Source organism: Nilaparvata lugens, chromosome 4, assembly GCF_014356525.2.
Source record: "Nilaparvata lugens isolate BPH chromosome 4, ASM1435652v1, whole genome shotgun sequence".
In the NCBI taxonomy this organism is placed as follows: domain Eukaryota; kingdom Metazoa; phylum Arthropoda; class Insecta; order Hemiptera; family Delphacidae; genus Nilaparvata; species Nilaparvata lugens.
Genome location: NC_052507.1, coordinates 72,268,243 through 72,290,243, shown reverse-complemented (window position 1 = coordinate 72,290,243; position 22,001 = coordinate 72,268,243). Strand labels below are relative to the sequence as shown.

Below are 22,001 nucleotides of genomic sequence, written 5' to 3'. Positions count from 1 at the left end.
AGACCTTAAGCCTAATCCATCTCAACCCAATAATTAACAAATAATATCAGGTATAATAATTGAAAAAATATATTCTTAATACAAATACAAACACTAAGAAATATATGTAAATTGGTTATGTATTCCTCTAAAGATACGAATGGCAGTGACATGAGAAAAAGTAACAATAGGCAATAATATTGCAAGAATCGAACTCCAAAACAGCAACCGTTAAATAGAATGCAAACTTTACAAGCAATATTCATAGAATTGACACATTTTGCAGTTTTAGTAGAAATGGCTATTTTTGTAGCATCCGACGATTTCTTATTTGTCGTAGAATTGATCTTTATTGAGAGGTAGAGTGGATAATTCCAAACTTCGTCACGGTATCAAATCAAGAGATCAATATTAGAGGTCAATAGTATTCTAGTCGAGGTTTCAGTATTCTAGTCGATACTAAACTGAGGTGGAACACAGTACAGCTAACAGCATGCAAAATATCAATATCAATATTTGAAAATGAGAGAGAATTCTAGGAAAAAATTTGTTTTGCAAATTTCACTGATTGGTTCGTTTTTTTGTTTCGCAGATGCACCGCTAGTATCGCTCCAGTTGGGCACTTCGCTGAAGCCACAGCATATCAAACATGGCGACGATGTTTACTTTGAATGCAATATACGAGCCAACCCACGGGAGCACAAAATCTCCTGGTTTCATAACGTGAGTGCAATTTTCTGTCATCTCAATTGAATCGAAATATAGCTGATAGATTTTCAATTTATTAAATTGATAAGGGGGAGCAGTAGTGGACTATTCAGTAGTGAAGGTCAAACTATTGGGTTTGTTCGAAAATCATGGATCAAGGAACAAATCAAAGAACTAACAAATCAAAGAATCAAAATCAAGGAATTAACAAGATATCCTGATTTCGTAGAACAATGCTGGGTTCACACCAAAGTTAGTAGCAAAATCTTAATAACTTAATCCTTATAGATTCTATTAGATTGAACGGAACTTGACAAACACATGCTCATTAAGTGTATGACAAGTTACGTTCAATGTAATAGAATCGATAAGGACGGATGAATAAACATTTTGGTAATAACTTTGGTTTGAACGCAGCTTTAGTATTGCTTGTAGATGTTTAGTTCATAATGTTCGATGATATAGCTCAAATATCAGGTTTCAAGAATATAGGCTATTTTTGAAAGAAAATAATGATAGAGAGCAGCAGAATTATATTCAATTATATTATATGGAGCAGAATACGAGTTTGCTCCAAATCATGAGGGAAATAATCTATAGACCTGTAGTTTTATTCAATGTTGTTTCCAACCAGGAACTGATTACTATTAAATCACTAAAAAAAAAAAAAAAAAAAATAAATTCGTATGGCTTTTGTTGGTGGGGAGTTCCCTTTCGGGAATGTTCCACCGCCTGAATATATAATTTAAGCCGTCAATGGGCCTTACGACTGTCATACTTCAGCCGGGACCGACAGTTTAACGTGCCCATCCGATAACACGGGAGTGATCTTGTTAAAAAACTTTTGGTAATGAGAGGGGTTCGAACCCGGGATCTCTATGCTGCTACGCAAGCACTCTATCCACTAGACCACGGATCACTCCATTTTTTTTTTTTTTTTATTAAAATCACTTTTTATTATTAAATGAAACAACTAGCACCGGCAGTCAAATTTCCGTAATGAATGAATTCATTCACTTACTGTGACTACAAGATCTTTCGGCAGGTTAGCCATCTTCATGGTAGACAACCGTGATTTATGAAATTTAACTGCTAGTTAGTTGTTCTGAAAATAAATGCCTTTATTGAATGTAATTATTGCATCACACTTATACAATTAATCTACAAAAGTCACGCTGGCATATACTCCATGGCAAAGAGCCGTCAGGATCAGTTAGCAAGCTGTTTTTTACATTATTTTCTTTCAATTAGTTAGTTTTTCTATTTAATAACAAAAAAGTGACCTGTAGTTTGCTGTTTGATGAAAAACTGGATAAATTTGTGATTGTTGAATTCATCAAGTTGAGAATACTTCTGTGGAGTTCAAGGTAAATGATAAATTATTAAAATAACTACGTACTTTGTCAAAATAATTAAAGACTGACAATTTTGGGAAGTGAACGACTACAAGACTTGACCTATTTCAGACTATGTGTAACCTTATCTAAATTTGGGAGAGCGATAGCACAATGTAACCTTAATTTTCTCTCCCTATCATTTATTTATTTATACATTGATAAATGCAATATCATGCTCAACTATGAATGATTGGGAAAGGAACAAAAGGCTCAAAGCTCCAAACTGTTCCTATCCCAAATTTAGATAGAAATTGTCCATTTTGATGATGTACTTATTGTATGCACAAGAGAGGATCGGATTCGGAATGAAAATATAAGAAGAGAATGTGATGTCCAACCAGTGTTGAGTTTGATAAAAACTTATAGAAATAAGTGGTCAGGTCATGTTCTTAGAATGCCTCAAACCGTTTCCCATTCCACCACAAGCCAATAGGCAGAAGAAGTATTGGTAGACCGAAGAAGAGATGGACGCCGGAACAGGCTTGAAAAGCCTAATCCATGACGATCATGATGATGATACTTATTGTATGAATCAATAATTATCTGGTTACTGAATAACCACTAAGATTGTCAAGGGCTAAGGGGTGGATCGATGTCAGTAGAATAAAAGACTCATTCTTCTGCTAGTGCCTATTCGTTCCGAATATTGGCGATCAGCCTGACTATGGATATCTTATTTACAGCCATCCTGAAAAGTTCTGTTGTAGTTTTGGAGAACCAGGTGCACAGGTTTTTCAGCCATGATATTCTCCTTCTTCCTGGTCCTCTTCTGCCATATAGATCTTTCCTTGGAGAACGGATTTCAGCAGGCTGTATTTTTCTTCATTACGCATGATATGGCCGAAATATGCAAGCTTCCTGCTCTTGATGATGTTCATCACTTCCAAATCCTTATCCATTCGCTCCAATACAGCTTTGTTGGTCACTCTGTCCATACATAAAATTCTCAACACTCTTCAATACAGCCACATCTGAAGACTCATGCAGTGGTTGTAATAAAGACTCATACCAAAAGACTCATGCAGTGGTTGTAATAAATAAATAAAATAATGCAAGTGACGTGGCTGGCTCAGGTCTGGATCTGGTCTCAGAGAGTGGAGTTCATAATTCATCATGTATTCACATTTTCTTGAAGATATTTATTATACTGTGAATTACATTGCGGAATGCCAATGCCAAGAATGATTCCAAGACCTCCTACGCATACAGGGCTCATATTATTCCCCCACAAGTGTTACTCTTTTATCCCGAGATGATATCTTGCCTGTGGAATCGCGCCGCTGCACATTTAAATAACAGTTAATGGAGAAATGTGAGCGAGAAGGTTTTTCTAGGGTGGGCAGGGTAGGGTAGCGGCAAATAACAGTAGAAGTGACGCAATTTAGACTAGAAGTGCCAGGGCAAGAAGATGTTAGGTTAGGTACGCAGATTGTTGGTTTGTATACTGCATTAAAATTCCGGGCATACTTGAGAGCACCTTTGCACTGCTGCTGATAGGCCGCTACCCTTCGTTCCCGCCTTCACTTCTCCATTCATACGTTACGCCGTTAAGGCAGAGGAAATGGCGCAGTTAAGTTCACATCTTAACAGTTGGCGTGCGCGCGAGATTCTGTGCGTGAGAGGGTCGTTACACACTTCCTCTCTAGATCGTAGCACCGGTTCACATCAAACGGAAGGATATTTATAACGGCAATCAATTTATTGTCACATTGAGTCTGTTGCGAGAATTCCAATGCGATTGTCGAGATTGTGATGTGGGAGGGAAATGTGAATGTACTGATAGGATGTGATTGATGGTATGGCTTGGTGGAAAAAGTTTGTTGAAGTGGTAGGCTATGCGAGTATTTGTAATTTTTGTGATAGTATTGTAGCCATCTCATCTCTTCACGATTCATGTTCTACGAGAGCAAATAATATAAACGACTATGGTTCATCTTTTCTCTTTTCACAATATTCAGAAGTTAGATCTTAGAAATTGACTGTAATTCTACAATAATTATATATGTACGATCGAAAAATAATTCAATAGAAAACTAACCCTTTTCTGATTTCTGATGATCAGTTTTAATAATATCGGGGTACCGATCTTCGCTCGTTATTTTTATTCATTGATAAACAGAACTCAATTCTCTGGAATGATCGTGTTTATATTACACAGCTGGCTATACGTCATCTTATGAATTTCGGGGATGCGATATTTTGATTTTTCCCATACTCACTTTTTTACTATCCACAGCTGTTTCAGCCAAGGATGAATTATCCTTTTAATGTCGTTCAGCGAGTTTTCCCAAGGATGAGACCTTGTGCAATCGGATCTTTATATCATAAACCTACTATGTTCCAAATTTCGTGGAAATCGTTAGAGCCCTTTTCGAGATCCGTTAATCATGAATAACCAGATATAAAAATAGCCAGATATAAAAATAACCAGATATAAAAATAACCGGGTATAAAAATAACCAGATATATAAATACAGAAGTTGCTCGCTTAATATAATACGATTTCATCTATCTCACATCGCTCTTAATTCAATACGAACTGCAATTTTAACACCTTCTTCACCGACATGATTTTAAAAGAAGTGATAATTCAAAATTAATCAAGAATATTGTGGAATCTAATATAACGATATTTATAGCATGGTATATGCACTCATGGCATACCAGTAATTGTACATGCAGTTTCAGTGTAGGTAAATGAGATGATCTTCACCAATCAATGCTTGAACTATTATCTGAGGAAATAATTTTAATTTTGTTGTGAAGCAAATTTATTGAGTGGAATTGACAAATTGAAATTGTCAACCACTTTTACAAAAGTTTTGCAAGAGTTGTTGACAATTTCAATTTATGTTTTCATTATGGAAAAGTACCACAACATCACTCACCAACACAACTGTAATTTTTTTTAAGAATGGAGTGACGTCAAAACTTTCATGATATAGCCAAACATTTGAGTAGCATCAGGCTTCCTTGTACCGAGAACGTCCAACTGATTAGGATGGTTCAACAAAATGGAGTAGTGACGTCAGCTAATGAGAGCATGTTGTGTACTGGAATGTAGTCACTTGTGATTGGTCAGGTAGTAGACATTTTAGCTGACGTCAAATGTTGAACCCACCAATAGCATTGGAAAGGGAAAGGGACTGCTTGTCTCTATCTTATTCATGTTCTATCTCCAATGGGATATAATATAAATAATTTCAGTTAACAACTAATTTGTAACAAGAAAATTAAGTTGAATAATGGAGTTTTGTTGCAAGCATCATTTGAATGAATAATTACAGCCAACATTTGGGTACAGGCTGATTTGGCCTACTCCCGTGATTGAAAAACCAATAATAATTCAGCTACCATGATTAGAGCTTACTCTTAACTATGAATCATTTCCCATGTGAATAATCTACCCTGCAGATTATAAAATAGATTCCTAATTAATTTCCAGATTCCTGTAAATAATACATGAGAATCTTGCTTCTGCTGGTTGATAACTATAACTAATTAACCACTATCATTAATATTAACTATTATTAACTATAACTAATGAAAAATTTATAACTATTATTCATAATATCATGGATAAGGATATCGGTTCCTTATTTCTAATTAAATTAATTAACATTCCCTTAATTTTCATGTATGAATCTTAGTTTGAGTGCAGTAGCATATACTGATATTTATTTTTTGTAAAGCTCTTCAGAATTTTGTTTTTGGCAAAATAAATTTATTCATTCATTCATTTCACCCAGGTCCATTTACAAAAACCTGATCATTCAGTTACAACGACAGCTTACTGAAAAGATGGAAACAATGATAATATAATACATAACTTCTAGCCCACGCGAAATACTGTATTGATTCCTGCAGATTATAACAAAACTGAATAAGAAAATTGTATTCAGAAACATTTATTCTTTCGAGAGAACAATAATTCAAGTACTAGAACTATGAAGAGCTCAGATAGTAGATTTATTCAATTTATATGTAAATCATACACTGGACTGAATCAGAAAATTTCATTTTCAAACATAGAGACTTTGGGGGATAAGCGATGAATACAAAACTACAGTCAAGGATACAAAACTATAGAGGAATAAATACATTTTCATGCCAACCATCATCCATTCTCCAATGATTTCTGGAGATTATAACAGAACCAAATCAGAAAATTCAATTTAGATGCTTATGAAGAAACAATCATCCAATTGGTGGTACTAGCAGTTTACATAGAAGCATAGAATAAATGAATCAATTTTCATTTTTCATAACGAACATGAAATCTAGAGATTACAAATAATCCTCATCAACTCTAATCTGTTATCGTCATATTCTCCATGGAACAGCAAAGATTAGAGACGTATTGAAGCTAAGTAGGACAGTGTTGTTCTGATCTTCTGCTGAAAAGTATAACTGTATTGTGCTGTATAAAGTCGTGGAGATGTAGAAAAAACTGTGCTCCATTTCATTGAACATTGCCGGATTGGTTGTTGCTTATTTTTCGGATTGAAGTCCGACCATAATAATTGGAATCGTAATTCCGAGTGCAGTGTTGTCTGCTGCAATAACACGAATTCCGACAAGATATTCGCGCCGGCTGGGCGAACCGCGTTTGTTTTTCGAAGCGTTTATCAGTATTCTTCAGTAATTTCAATCAGAGACGTCGCCGTGTGTTTGCATTTCGGGGAAGGGATTGCGAGCGAATTCGAGTCGGCCTGGAATGAAGGGTTTGCGGAATTGTCTGCTGTCGTGGGGGATGCGCGACGTCACACAATTCCGCAATCCCTGAATGATAGAATCACTTATTGTTCGTTGGTCTGCGGTGGACAGATTGCGGCGCGGTAGGTGGGGAGGGGAACTCAGTTGGATGGAATAATCTCAGACTATTTCATTTGGAATTGGAGATTGGAAAGGGGTGCATTAGGGGGGAACGAGTATACAAACAAAATGGTTTGACCAATAAAAAGTGTGATTGGAGCATGCTGAGAAAATTGAAGTAATATGGAGAAGTGGATAATTGGATTCTATGATGAATAATTAGAAATCTATTTGGTTTTAATATTGATAGCCAAAGCATGGTTAATTTTCTTGGATTTATCATAGACTCAAAATTGAAGTGGAACAGTCATATTCATAAAATGGCGAATAAAATGAGTAAAGGACTTTTTATGCTGAGAAAGTTGAGAAAAATTGTGAACTTACAGGTCTTAAGAACTGTATACTTTTCACATTTGCACAGCCATCTGTTCTATGGTACTTTAATTTGGGGCTCTCAGAAATATAGTAGTAAATTATTCAGGTTCCTGAAGAAAGCTGTAAGATTGATTTGCGGTCTTCCTTACAGAGGTCAGTGTAGAGAGAGTTTCAAATCCATTTGTATTATGACACTTCCCTTATTATATATTCATCAATGTTTAGTTTATGTTAAGGAAAACCATAGCTCATATGTTCAACAGGGTGTGTGTCATAAATATAATACCAGGGGAAAGAACAATCTTGCTATAAATTTTTGCAATTACTCTAGGTCACAATAAACATTTTACTACATAGCTATTAAGCTTTTCAATGCTTTACCTGAGAGGATGCAAAGTTTGCCATTGAATGTATTTTCAAAAATGATCAAAAGATTCCTATTAAAGAATGCGTTCTATACATTGGAAGAGTATTATGAAAGTGTGTGTTCTATGAATATTTTCCATGACAATTCATCATAAATGTACTGTAGTTACCTCCTGTATTGAGACTGTTATTGATTGCTATTTGGATTTTCTTATTAGTTAGTAGTGAGACTCTGTTGCTTGTATGTTTAATGTTTTTTGTTGATAGTTCTATTTATTTTTTATGTGTCTACTTTTGTTACCATTTGACGTTGTAATGCATTTGATGTTATCTTTTGCTGCTACAATAAAACATTTATTCATTTATTCATTGATAACTCGTTGGTGAAGTTTGTTGAGAATGGGATCGAGGAGCCATATAATTATTAATCTTTGTAAAGATTGTTACTCCATGAATAGTTACTTCAGAACATTTTCATGACGTATACCATTATTGTATAATCAAAGACTCACTACTGTTTATTAAGTCAAAGTTATAACGTTACATAGATCGTTACTTCATAAAGTAACAAACTGGTAAAAGTAAAATTATTGTTCTAATATAACGATAGAAGTACGTATATATAATATATATTATACTAAAATCACTCCACTTCTATGGGCTACTTAATTCAAATAAAAACAATATAAAACTTTTAGTACCCTTTTATTGAAAAATTTAAAATATTTTCACACACCGCACAAGTTTCTATATTGTTTTCATATTAGACTGATTTATTATTAGTTATTTATTATTATACTAATAATACCTTAATTTATACTTATTATACTTGTAATACCTTATACATCCTAAGGCTGTACACATTCTAAAAATAACTTTTCTACTAGTGATTTTTTTCAAAGTTTTTCGATTTGTATATCATCAAGCTATCAAAATGAAAGAGTTTTTTGGGGAAAACTTTTTTCCGATCATTATTTTTTGAGATATGAGCCCTGAAGTTTACATTTTTGGGACAGAACATTTCAAATTCGGTAAGAGATAAATCCATGAGATTCAGAGGATAATTTTTGAGAAAGTTATTAAATTTACTGAAAATTACCAAAAATAACTTTTTGTTGATTTATTTTTGGTAAATTGAATAACTTTATCAAAAATTGATATTTTTAGAAAATTTTTGTTCTACTAGATCAACAATAGCATGAAGAATCAATCCTCCAAATCTCATTGATTTATCTCTTACCGAATTTGAAATGTTCTGTCCCAAAAATGTAAACTTCAGGCGCTCATATCTCAAAAAGTAATGATTGGAAAAAAAGTTTTCCTCAAGAATTTTGATAGCTTTATGATATTCAAATCGAAAAACTTTGAAAAATATCACCAGTAGAAAGTTTATTTCTAGCCTTTGCACAGCCTTAATATGGTAGAGCTCAAATGTGTGGAGATTGGGGGTCGGGAATATAGATTTCAGTTTTTCATGTGTTGACAAAGATTGGAGAACAGGGATATCGTTTTCTTACTCTGAGATTGAATCACTCAAATACAATATTGTTCTCGTACTCAATTCCGTGCCAATTAGTGGGCGAACAATTACAACAGGGAACCGGAAGATATTATGTATGGCACATTAACAAAAACAAACCATCGATGTTTGTTCACCAGCTGGCATAGCTTGCAGTCACAGCAGCTACCACAGTATCAGTAGCCACCACAGTATTAGAAGCTACCACAGTATCAATAGCTAACACAGTAACAGTAGCTACCGCAGTAGGAGTGCACAGTCACTCGCTATCACTTTTCAGCCAAAGCAAATAATTATTCTGGGCACTAGTCAGAGTGGGACACCCCTGGAGGACACCGCACAACGCTTTAATGGTGAAAAGTAGGCGGGCTTGTTTTTGAGTGAGCTATAAGCCCTGAGGGAGACATTATGTCCGGCAAAATTACGTTTTAGATTCAGGAGACCCCCGTCTCCCACCCTAACTGGTCTCTCTTTGACACCACAGTAAATGCCCCCTTGGCCCCTTTCCGAAAATCGTCTCACCCACACTCTCTCTCACTCTCTCACTGTCTTTCACTCTCACTCGTTCCTTCAATATTCGTTTCTCGTTTCTCTCTTTCTCTCTCTGCCCACCATCGCTTCCCATAACTTCTTTGCACTCACTCCTTCTGAGTGGAGCACTCTCAGGGGGCTCACTTCGCACCACGGCACGATGAGGATTTAAGAGATAGGAACCGATTTGAGGCTATCTAGCTGGCTGGAAAGTCACTCACCAACTTCTGTATTATAGTGTGGTATACTGGGATGGTTTTCGTGTGGGAAGTTTCTAGCAGCTAGCAACTAGACCACCTAATGACTGCAGTATGGTTGGCGGTGATAGTCCACTTGAAGTGGGTACTATTTCAATGAAAAATTGTAGTTTTACACTATTTTGCTCCCTGGTACTTCAAATTCACTTGGTATTTATTATTTATTATTCTACAAAGGCGATTTACTAAAAGTATTTTAAGCCTAGGTGATGATGATGGGAGAATGATAATTGTGATGGTTCTTGGAATTGAGCATAGGCTTCACATTAATCCTAATAGCACAAGGACTACCACATTATTTTATCCACCAATTTTATCACATCAGTTTATCGTGAATAAATAATGGCTCCATTGTCCAATCCTTTATTCGAACCCTATGAATAATGCGGTTCTTATGTTTACTTATCTACTCATAAAATGTAGATTATCAATGGTGTTGAATATTGTACTAATTCTTCATCATTAATTTGTTGATATTCATAATCAGAGGAATATGATAATTTTAATCGCATAGCAACAAATCATGAATCAATAGTAAAAATACTAAATAAATGAAGCAATCCTGATACTAGAAAATAGGAAAATAGAGACTACAAATTGAATTGAATTGAATATATATTGCCAAAAATCACTAATACATATTTTTACAATATAATAATAAAACTATAAATATAATAGAAACTACTACCATTGCAACCTCTTAGCTAATACGAATAATTATGGTGAAGAATCTGGAGCAGTCTCCAGTTTAATTAATTCCAATTAATTGAATATCCATTGAATATTAGGTTTCCCTTCACTCTTATCTTCTCATAAAATCTAGATAGTTCCTCCGTTGAACTGTATTTTTCATCATCATCATCATCTTCTTACAAGAATTAGGCTCTATATTGGCCTGTACCGGCATCAATTTCTTTCTTGGTCTTCCTATGCCTCGCTTTCCCTCGGGTTTGTACTCCCATGCTAATATTGGGAGCCTATTGGATGGCATTTTGAATAAATGAGTAGACCAATTTTCCCGATATTTCTTCAGAATATTCAATAGCGGTTTTACATTCAATTCACCTCTTATGTTGTCATTCCTTATTTTATCCAGTCTACTACAACCTTTGACCGCTCGTAAAAATCTCATTTCAGCAGCTTGTATACGGGATTCAGTTTGTCTGAACTACAGTTTGTCTGAGATACAGTTTTTTTTAACTGTATTTTTACCTACATAAATAAACCGAAACAATCTTGAAAACTGCAAACTGTATTCATGTTAAAGACAAAGCCATTTCCTTTTTAATCATACTTCTTCTTCTTTCGTTTCTGGGGGCACAATTCAGAGTCAAAATATTATTCCAAAATTTAGCCACAGAAACTGTTTTCCATTTCCTAGGATAATATCCTCCATCATGCATTGTATTTCTATATTTGGACAGGTCATGAGGTGTTCATAGTTTTGAGTCATTCCACATTCGCACATTGCATCCTCAAAATAACCCCATCTCACAAGCATTCAATTATACTGAGGTTCCGTAGCACATTACGATACTACAAGAAAGGAATAAATATTGGTACTCTTCATTTAGAAATAGTGTTGGTATAGGGGTGCTGGTCTGAATAAAGTAAACATCTCGTTAGTTTTGATACGCGACCAACAGATAAGATGTATTCAATAATGTGGGTGTAGTGAGCAAACAGTAAGTGGCGCAAAGAAATTTCGGCTCAATTCAATTAAGCAAAATCAAACGATTTGCCGAAGATTCAACGGAACGACGGTAATTTTCCGGCGCTTTCCACCGCTTTTCCTTTTCCACCACAGTTTTCCAACACCCGCTGCTCCCACCAGCTGAACGGTCTATTTGCATCGTCTAAACTGCTTGTTTATCAACGGCTCAAACTGATTTCACAAATCGCGGTTTCCAAATTGTTTTTCCTTCCATGTTGGATTCGGATAAGTGCTGCGTCGACAGTTTCAAGTGACGGTAAATTTGTGGAATTCGTAGAACTGGAATTTCGAAACGAATTTATCAATCACAAATCAATAAGATCGGTAAATAGTGTGCTGTGTATCTCTGTTGTAACTGAGTATTTTCCCTGAGTTTGTTGTACGTATTTCAAGGATTTTTCAAATAGCATGCTTTCAAATAATATAGAATTTTCAATTTTAAATTTCAATAAGGTTTAATAACCCTACACTGAATGTTTTCCCTGATTTTCTGTACGAATTTCGAGGATTTTTGAGATTCTTTGGCATGCTTTCAAAAAATATGTTTTATTTTGAATTTCAGTACTTTTCAGAAACTTTTGTCACGATTTATTCATGCAATAATTCTGTCTTACACAATTTTCAGAAAAGTACCACTACATAAGCCCAAAACGTTTACAATTCTAATTTATAGAACAGTCCAAATGTTGAGTTATAACTGATTGAGCTTGTGATTACTGTACTCCAACTTTGAGAAGCTAACGTGATGAGTGAATCTCTATGATTTTACATTATTTGGGAACAAATAATATATAATGAAGCTTAGCAATAGAAGGAGTAATATGTCTTGATAAACTGACATTTATTCTACACAATACAAATATATATGTGTAGCCCCACACACACACATCGATTTTTATCCGTACGATATTTTGCTGTTCTTATGAATTCTATTAGATTGAACGGAGCTTTACAAACATCATCTGTTCAATCTAATAGAATTTATAAGGACGGTAAAATACCGTACGAACAAAAATCGATGTCTGTGTGCGGGGCTTTACACATATTTATTTGTATTGTGTAGAACACATGTCAATTTACAAAACATATTCATTTATTACTCCTTTTATTGCTGAGTTATATTATATATTTGTTTCTATATAGAGATTGCTTCTGGCAAAATACATGTTTCTATTTTTATAGCTGTTATTGAAGGTTCCACAATTTGTAGAATTAACTCCATAGTTGATAAGTTAATGAATTGAAAGTACCATTTTGTTTTTAAAAACTGATCATTAATAACTGAGTTGTTATTGAGTTTCATATAAAAAGTTCTTCAAAACAAAATGGTACTCTGAAGTTATTTTTCAACTAATAAATCAAGTAGCCCTAATCAAGTATACGTGATTAGAAAATCTGTAGAAGATTGATTCTTCAGAAGAGCATGTTTTATAGTTTTTCTTCGAGGGTCGAAACATCCTGAGGTCGATAAAGGGATAGCTTTACATAACGTCCAACTGTTTGCTGATGTATGCCAGAGTGTTCTATCTCTTTTACAGCGCCAAGATAAATGGATTGGTCGGTTGTAAGGATAATTTGTCAGATTGAGGGGACAATAGTGAAAAAGGCCACATTGTTAGGGAAAGGGGGACTTGAAAGGACCCTACTTTGCCACCAAGTCCCGCTTGCAAGGAAGTCGCAAGGATTGGACTTCCTGGAGACATCCTTCCGACCTTCAGCCTCAAGAGTCATACCTGGCTATTTATTTGTTGTCTACTTTTGTACCTTACTTGCCATCTTTGAGGGAATTGCAAGACTGGTTGATGTATTACTTCTTACTTCTGATTTTTGTCTGATTTTTCTTGATTTTTTCACTTGATTACTTCTGATGTTTTACTTGTTGAAGTGAGATTTGAGTTTGAATCGGCAGGATAAATAATGGTTAATATTATAAACAAGCAGATAAAACCGCACTTCGAAAGGGTCTGTGAAAAACACAAATAGATTGAGTTATAGTTTCGGAGTCTATGCTGGAAATTAAAAGTATTATCCTATCAAATAATAAAATTGAAAAATCAATTGAAAAAAATATTCGAGATATAATAATTTTTACTATTTTGTCAAAATCATATTAACACACACCTACACGCTAGGCGCCTTCTATAGTTATTTGTGCAACTAGTGCGCAAAGTGATTTGCTGCACCGAAAGAAACGTTTATGCCCGAGCCGTAGGCAAGGGCGGAATGGCTTCTTGAGTGCAGCAGAGGAACTTTGTGCACGTATTTCACATTTAATTTTTCCTACAGTTACCATTGAATATGATAAGTGGTTGATTGAATGATTATGGGTAAAATGATGGCTGAAATCCATCAAATGTTTGTGTGTGTGTGTGTGATGCTGTTATTAATAGCAACTTTAATTCATTTAAAAATTAATAATCCAATTGAAGTTGAAAATTCTCAGTCAAAGCTCTCATTTTTATTCATTCAAGAATCAGAAAAAATACAGATGGAACAAAAACTTCACATTCAAAATACATGCCAACAGCTTGTGGCTGAACCGAGATGCAAGATGGCTGAACACAACAAGATGGCTGAACCGACAAGCGCGCGACCTAGCAGGAAGAATCGTACCTAAGTTTCTTTCATCCAGCTAAAAATTACTGAAACACGATTCAGAAATTTAGACTTTTGCTCAAATTAACGATAAAAATGCTCAAAGTAAACTGAAAAATATTTATAAAAATAGCATAGACAACAGAGAATATTTATTGTAGTATTGTTATGTTTTTTTATTATTTTTATTTATATGAATATCAAACGGTAATCATTTAACCTCAAAATTCGAATTTTATAATGTATATTTGCTACTTTTCTCATTGCTTGCAGTTGAAATAATAATTAACAATAGAAAAGAACTATTATTTATTATTAAATGATGAGAATTCATAAACGATGATTATTTAATTATGATTTAGATGAAAATTATTCTTGTTTTGGATTTCTAGATTGGGATTTTATCATAAATGTAGGGTAGCCATTGAAATGATTCTTATCTAAATCTAACCACAGTCATTTTTACCAACATAATTTTTGTTTTCATGCACTAATCCTCCATATAACCCACCAACTATTTTGTGTTGCCATGTTGCAAATCTGGAGTGCAGAAAAATTTTTTTCGCCCCACTTGGATGTAATGAGCTGGTTTTCGTGCGTCATATGGAGGCCGAAAATGACTGTTTTCTGACCAGGCCGGTATAGTATATTTCGCACCTAGGGCCGAAAATGAGACTTTTCTGGCTCGAAATCGGTTTTCAAGTCCGAGGCCGTAGGCCGAGGACTAGAAAAGATTGAGAGCCGGAAAAACATTTTTGCCCATGGTGAGAACGTTATTTTTCGCCACACAGAAAAATAAACAATATATATATGAGAATATTTGTCTATTATAAGCACTTTCGAAAGCAAAAGTGGAATATCATAGCTCTAGCAAATCTGAGGTAATCTGGATATCAAGAAATTGTCCAAGTATTTTTATTTTTTATTCTGATTTGTCTAAATAACCTAAAAGATTATGTTAAATTATGTAAGAGGTTGAGTTTATACTTTTTATTCTTCCAAATGACAATAAGATGATATTATTATAAATGTTTTAATTATTGAATGATAAACACAAATAATGAAAAGTTTTTGATCAGCTGTTTTAGCACACTTGAAATTTGGCCAATCTGAATGTCAATGGAAGTTTAGGTTAGAAGTTAGTTCTATCCTACTCTGAAAATCGAATTATTTGAATAGTTTATAATATATATCTTATCTGTATTTTATTCATCCAAATAAAATGATAGTATATTATTACAGAATACTTTATTGAATTCTAGAAGCATAAAATGATTCCGTTTATCCACCAAGTTCCGTGATAAACGCTGTACTAGGAGGTTTGAGGTTAGATTCCATTATACTCTGAAAATTGAATTTGAATAGTTTATAATATCTCATTTGTATTTCATTCATCCAAATAAAATGATAGTATCTTATTGCAAAAACTTTATTCAATTCTAGAAGCATAAACTGATTCCATTTCATAAACTATTTTGTAAACACGTTCACATCAAATCAGAATCAGCTGACTTCAAGGTTATTTTACAGCCCTAGGGCCGTAAAAATTTTACCGGCCTGGTCAGAAAACAATCACTTTCGGCCTCCATATGAGGCATGTAAACCAGCTCATTACATCCAAGTGGGGCGAAAAAAGTTTTTCGCCCCACTTGGATGTAATGAGCTGGTTTACGTGCGTCATATGGAGGCCGAAAGTGATTGTTTTCTGGCCGGGCCGGTAAAATTTTTATGGCCCTAGGGCTGTAAAATAACCTTGAAGTCAGCTGATTCTGATTTGATGTGAACGTGTTTACAAAATAGTTTATGAAACGGAATAAGTTTATGCTTCTAGAATTGAATAAAGTATTTTTCGCCCCACTTGGATGTAATGAGCTGGTTTTCGTGCGTCATATGGAGGCCGAAAATGATTGTTTTCTGACCAGGCCGGTAAAAGTTTTACGGCCCTAGGGCTGTAAAATAACCTTGAAGTCAGCTGATTCTGATTTGATGTGAACATGTTTACAAAATGGTTTATGAAACGGAATCCGTTTATGCTTCTTGAATTGAATAAAGTATTTTGCAATAAAATCCTATCATTCTATTTGGATAAATGAAATACAAATAAGATATTATAAACTATTCAAATTCGATTTTCAGAGTATAATAGAATCTAACCTCAAACCTGCTTTTAATCGTACTGCGTACTGCGTTTAATCGTTTATCACGAGACCTGGTGGATAATTTTCGAACTACTTGGGCAATATCCATGGTGCTAAACGTTTTTACAAATAGTTTATGTAAAGGAATCAGTTTATGCTTCTAGAATTGAATAAAGTATTCTGAACGGAATCAGTTTATGCTTCTAGAATTGAATAAAGTATTCTGCAAAATAATACTATCATTTTATTTGAATGAATGAAATACAGATAAGATATAAATATTATAAATTATTCAAATTCGATTTTCAGATTCAGAGTAGGATAGAACTTCTAACCTAAACTTCCGAAGTCAATGACAACAAGCATTGTTGACGTTGACATTCAGATTGGCCAAATTTCAAGTGTGCTAAAACAGCTGATCAAAAAACTTTTCATTATTTGTGTTTATTATTCAAGAATCAAAACATTCATAATAATATCATCTTATTGTCATTTGGAAGAATAAAAAGTATAAACTCAACCTCTTACATAATTGAACATAATCTTTTAGGTTATTTATACAAATCAGAATAAAAAATAAAAATACTTGGACGATTTCCTGATATTCAGATTACCTCAGATTTGCTAGAGCTATGACCTTCCTGTTTTGCTTTCAGAAGTGCCTAATAAACAATTATTCTTATATTTATATTGTTTATTTTTCTGTGTGGCGAAAAATAACGTTCTCACCATGGGCAAAAATGTTTTTCCGGCTCTCAATCTTTTCTAGTCCTCGGCCTACGGCCTCGGACTTCAAAAACCGATTTCGAGCCGGAAAAGTCTCATTTTCGGCCCTAGGTGCGAAATATACTATTGCAATAAGATACTATCATTTTATTTGGATGAATGAAATACAAATGAGATATTATAAACTATTCAAATTCAATTTTCAGAGTATAATAGAATCTAACCTCAAACCTCCTAGTACTGCGTTTATCACAGAACATAGTGGATAAACAGAATCATTTTATGCTTCTAGAATTCAATAAAGTATTCTGCAATAATATACTATCATTCTATTTGGATGAATAAAATACAGATAAGATATATATTATTATAAACTATTCAAATAATTCGATTTTCAGAGTAGGATAGAACTTCTAACCTAAACTTCCATTGACATTCAGATTGGCCAAATTTCAAGTGTGCTAAAACAGCTGATCAAAAACTTTTCATTATTTGTGTTTATCATTCAATAATTAAAACATTTATAATAATATCATCTTATTGTCATTTGGAAGAATAAAAAGTTTAAACTCAACCTCTTACATAATTGAACATAATCTTTTAGGTTATTTAGACAAATCAGAATAAAAATAAAAATACTTGGACAATTTCCTGATATTCAGATTACCTCAGAATTGCTAGAGCTATGACCTTCCACTTTTGCTTTTGGAAGTGCTTATAATAGACAATAAATTATTTTCATATATATATTGTTTATTTTTCTGTGTGGTGAAAAATAACGTTCTCACCATGGGCAAAAATGTTTTTCCGGCTCTCAATCTTTTCTAGTCCTCGGCCTACGGCCTCGGACTTGAAAACCGATTTCGAGCCAGAAAAGTCTCATTTTCGGCCCTAGGTGCGAAATATACTATTACGGCCCTAGGGCTGTAAAATAACCTTGAAGTCAGCTGATTCTGATTTGATGTGAACGTGTTTACAAAATGGTTTATGAAACGGAATCAGTTTATGCTTCTAGAGTTGAATAAGTATTCTGCAATAAGATAATATCATTTTATTGAATAGATTTATATATTATAAATTATTCAAATTCGATTTTCAGAGTAGGATAGAACTTCTAACCTAAACTTCCGAAGTCAACGACAACAAGCATAGCCAAATTTCAGTGCTAAAACAGCTGATCCAAAAATTTTTATTATTTGTGTTTATTATTCAAGAATCAAAACATTTATAATAAAATCAACTTATTGTCAATTGGAAGAATAAAAAGTATAAACTCAACCTCTTACATAATTGAACATAATCTTTTAGGTCATTTAGACAAATCAGAATAAAAAATAAAAATACTTGGACAATTTCCTGATATTCAGATTACCTCAGATTTGCTGGAGCTATGACCTTCCTTTGCTTTCGGAAGTGCCTAATAAACAATAAATTATTCTCATATTTATATTGTTTATTTTTCTGTGTGGCGAAAAATAACGTTCTCACCATGGGCAAAAATGTGTTTCTGGCTCTCAATCTTTTCTAGTCCTCGGCCTACGGCCTCGGACTTGAAAACCGATTTCGAGCCAGAAAAGTCTCATTTTCGGCCCTAGGTGCGAAATATACTATTCCCGCACTAGAGCGGAAAAGTGAATCTTTGCGTTCTGTAATCAGTGCAGGAATCGTCAATTTTCAAGGTAACTGTAGGAAAAGTACATTACACGCGCGCGGCACTGAGTCCCGTTATATGTAAATTGTGTGTTTTCAAACCTTTCTTCTTAGAATTTGAGCTATTCATAGGTGATGAAATGAGAAAAACTTCTTTGATACGTTATCCTTATTTATCCACAATAGTTATTCAAATAGAAATTAAGAAAATTGTATATTTTACCATCTAATTGTTGGTTTAGCAAAGATAACAAGCTTCTATGAAAATACAAAATAATAATAGTATATAAGGAAAAGTTGTAATAACTTTAGCAGTAAAGAAAAATGACATGAAATAAAAATAATATAATAGAAAGAAAAGATTATTGATTGCGATTGTGGAGTTGATGTATCTTAAAAATGAGGTCTTCCCACTTCAACAGTCAGCTGCACACTGAAGAAAAACGACACCAGACTCCTTGCGACCGTCATCTACTACGAAAAGGTATGCTAAACGAAAACGTGGCAGCACTGGAAAATGGTAGCCATTGCAGATACCTTACCTCTATCTTGTCAATGATTTCTATAGACGGTAGCTGATACAGGTTTATTGATGTAATATTAACTGTTAATTCTCGTTTAAAAAAATCAATTATATTTTATCAAGCAAGAAATTATATTTTTCAATAATTTCATACTTTATTTAGATGAAATATTTTGTTAATTAATTATTAATTGAAAGATGATCTGGCAACAGATCAAAGCGAGAAAGAGATAGCGCTATCAGCTTTGTTGAATGATAGACAAGGATAGTAATATCATTGCTAATTAAACATTGCCATTATGACTTGGACCTCACTATAGATTGGAGAACCCTTTCAGAGTTCCTAAAATAAGATACAGACTTGATTGGAAATGAAAAAAAAAACTTGTACAGGGAAGTTAAAAATCATTTTTTTGAATTCATTGTTGAAAGGAATTCATAGCATTGATTGGATCAGTTAGTATCTTCAATTGTTAGGTTTTCAATTGCTTGATCTATAATACCTCTCTTTTTTCTCATCAATCTCTTGTTGAAGAGTCGTACATTTCCTTATGGAAATCTGTAATAATTCAGAGAAAGACTGGAATCGCAACTAAATTACTCTGAAACGCACAAACGGCACTCTTATTTCCAGCTTCAAGTCAGTTAACTGGAAATTAAAAAGAAGGAAAGTCTTTCTTGGAAGCAAAGTCCATTTGAAAATGCTTCTTATCTGAGTTGATTTTGATGGTTATTTTAAGACGTTTTCATCATGAACAAGCTTAGTAATTCTGTAATAATATTAGTTTATTACCGCTCATTATTATCAGAAGACATTAACAATATTCCAAGTATTGTCGGAAAAGGGTAAACCCTCAAAATATTAAATTATTTTACGAAAATTTCCAGGAATGGAATTCGTTGAAAACTAATATGATTTTGTTGGATAAGGGAAGCATAGGAGGAAAAGCATGAATCCAATTAAATTCCTGCTAATAAGAATTCATTTACGTTCCATTATTACATTTTATCATCTCATGAATCACTTTAGATTTAAAATTCACTTTTCACGTTCCATCAAGAGAAAGACAATCAACATTACTATTGATTAAGATACCAGTTTCACAGGTTACATTGTTGCATTCAATCTTCATTGTAATTAATAAGTTTTCATAATATGTGAAATTTGTTGCATAATTAGTTGTTGTACTGTAATTTATTGTAGATTCGTGTATAAACCAGAATGTATTGTAACTTACTTGTAACTTACAGGATGATAAGTGAAATATATCTGTATTCCTGTATTATCCTGTAAAATCCTGTATTCACAAGATCAATAATGAGTAATATCTCTGCATGAATTGAATTTATATCCAAAAATATTTTTCCTGCCCACCCCTATGATTCTCTGAGTAGAATTCTTTTCAAGACTTTCCTAACCCAAATATTTCTTACTGTTTCTCCGAAGTTACAACATCAATTTGATCTATAATCTAGGTCCCCATAAATTGCTTTCAAAGAATACTTATAATCTTCATTCTACAATATTTCTTCCATTAAAACTTTTCATGACTCACTTCCATTCAATTATTCAAATCCATTTTATCATTCCAAATAAATGTCCATTAATTCTTTCCTCCATCTAACTCCTATTTCCTCATTTAATCCTTTAAATCTCATCAGTAACAAATCTACAATGCATCTCCCCAAAATAAATTAAATACATAGCAAACTTCTAATCTTTGTTTTTTATATATAGAGTTTTTGCAACTTCAGTTTCGTCGCTTCTCGCCTCCCAATCACCATCTTTCCTTGTTTATCCATCCAGTCTCCTTCAAAGAGACATTTGAATGTGGACATTGGATATCCATTTCTTTCGCTTTCAATCTTTGTTACTTCTCACTAATTATCATTCTCTGTGAAGCCCCGTACTGCGTTGAAGATGATTATAACTCATATCACCCCTTGCTTTTCGAACCAATAATCTCAGAATCCACTCTACCTATATTTTTGTCTGTATATAGCTATATTCATTATACAGTTTTGTTGTCGTTGATTAAGCTCAGCCTCTTCTGCTATATAGACTAGTGAATTACACTTTAAACTGTCAGTATTGTTTGGATGTGGAGCATTGACTCTGTACATGAGGAATGATGTCAGTTTGAAGAGAATCTCACCATACTGCTTTTCAGTTTAGACACAGTGCCACTCTCTGCATCTGCTTCATCACCAAAACTCAACTTAATTTCAAGTTTGCCTCTTCAAGTCCGCAACTTTCTACTTATGAAGCTCAAGGAAGGATTGTTGGGGGATCGGGGATTTGATTTAGACAAGGCTCGTGTCAAGGAATCAGTCAAGAGAGGAGGGAGAGGGTTACTAAGAAGACATTGGAGAACAGCTGGAAACTCCCCTTAACCTCTGTTAAGTTAAGACGGTGTGCTTTTCCTAGGCAACTCACTCATCCATGGCAAGGGAGTTAGGGAAGGTGTTGTCCAAGACTCTACAAAGCAGAACAGTATCGACATCAAAGACACTCTCTGTGTGCCCCCCAATTTACCCACCTCCCCTGCTTACACACCTGATTAGTCCCTTTCCTTGGACACTGGCCAACAAGACGGTCTTGACACAAGGTCTACTACTTCAAAAGTTCCTTAGGTTACCAAGTTTCATCGAAACGATCCTTACCCCTCCCGCACATCTATTAGCCCCCATAATGACTAGAAGCAGTA

The 22,001-nt window shown here is 34.0% G+C and overlaps 1 protein-coding gene across 1 annotated transcript in view; it reads left to right on the top strand.

Annotated features, from left to right (window-relative positions):
* Positions 1–571: 571 nt before the first annotated feature.
* Positions 572–22,001, top strand: part of LOC111064201 (Down syndrome cell adhesion molecule-like protein 1 homolog) — a gene marked incomplete at its 5' end in the record, with an annotated part of 82,048 nt that continues 60,618 nt past the window's right edge. The window contains 1 exon segment of the mRNA XM_039426366.1: positions 572–702. Coding sequence (XP_039282300.1) covers positions 572–702 — 131 coding nt within the window.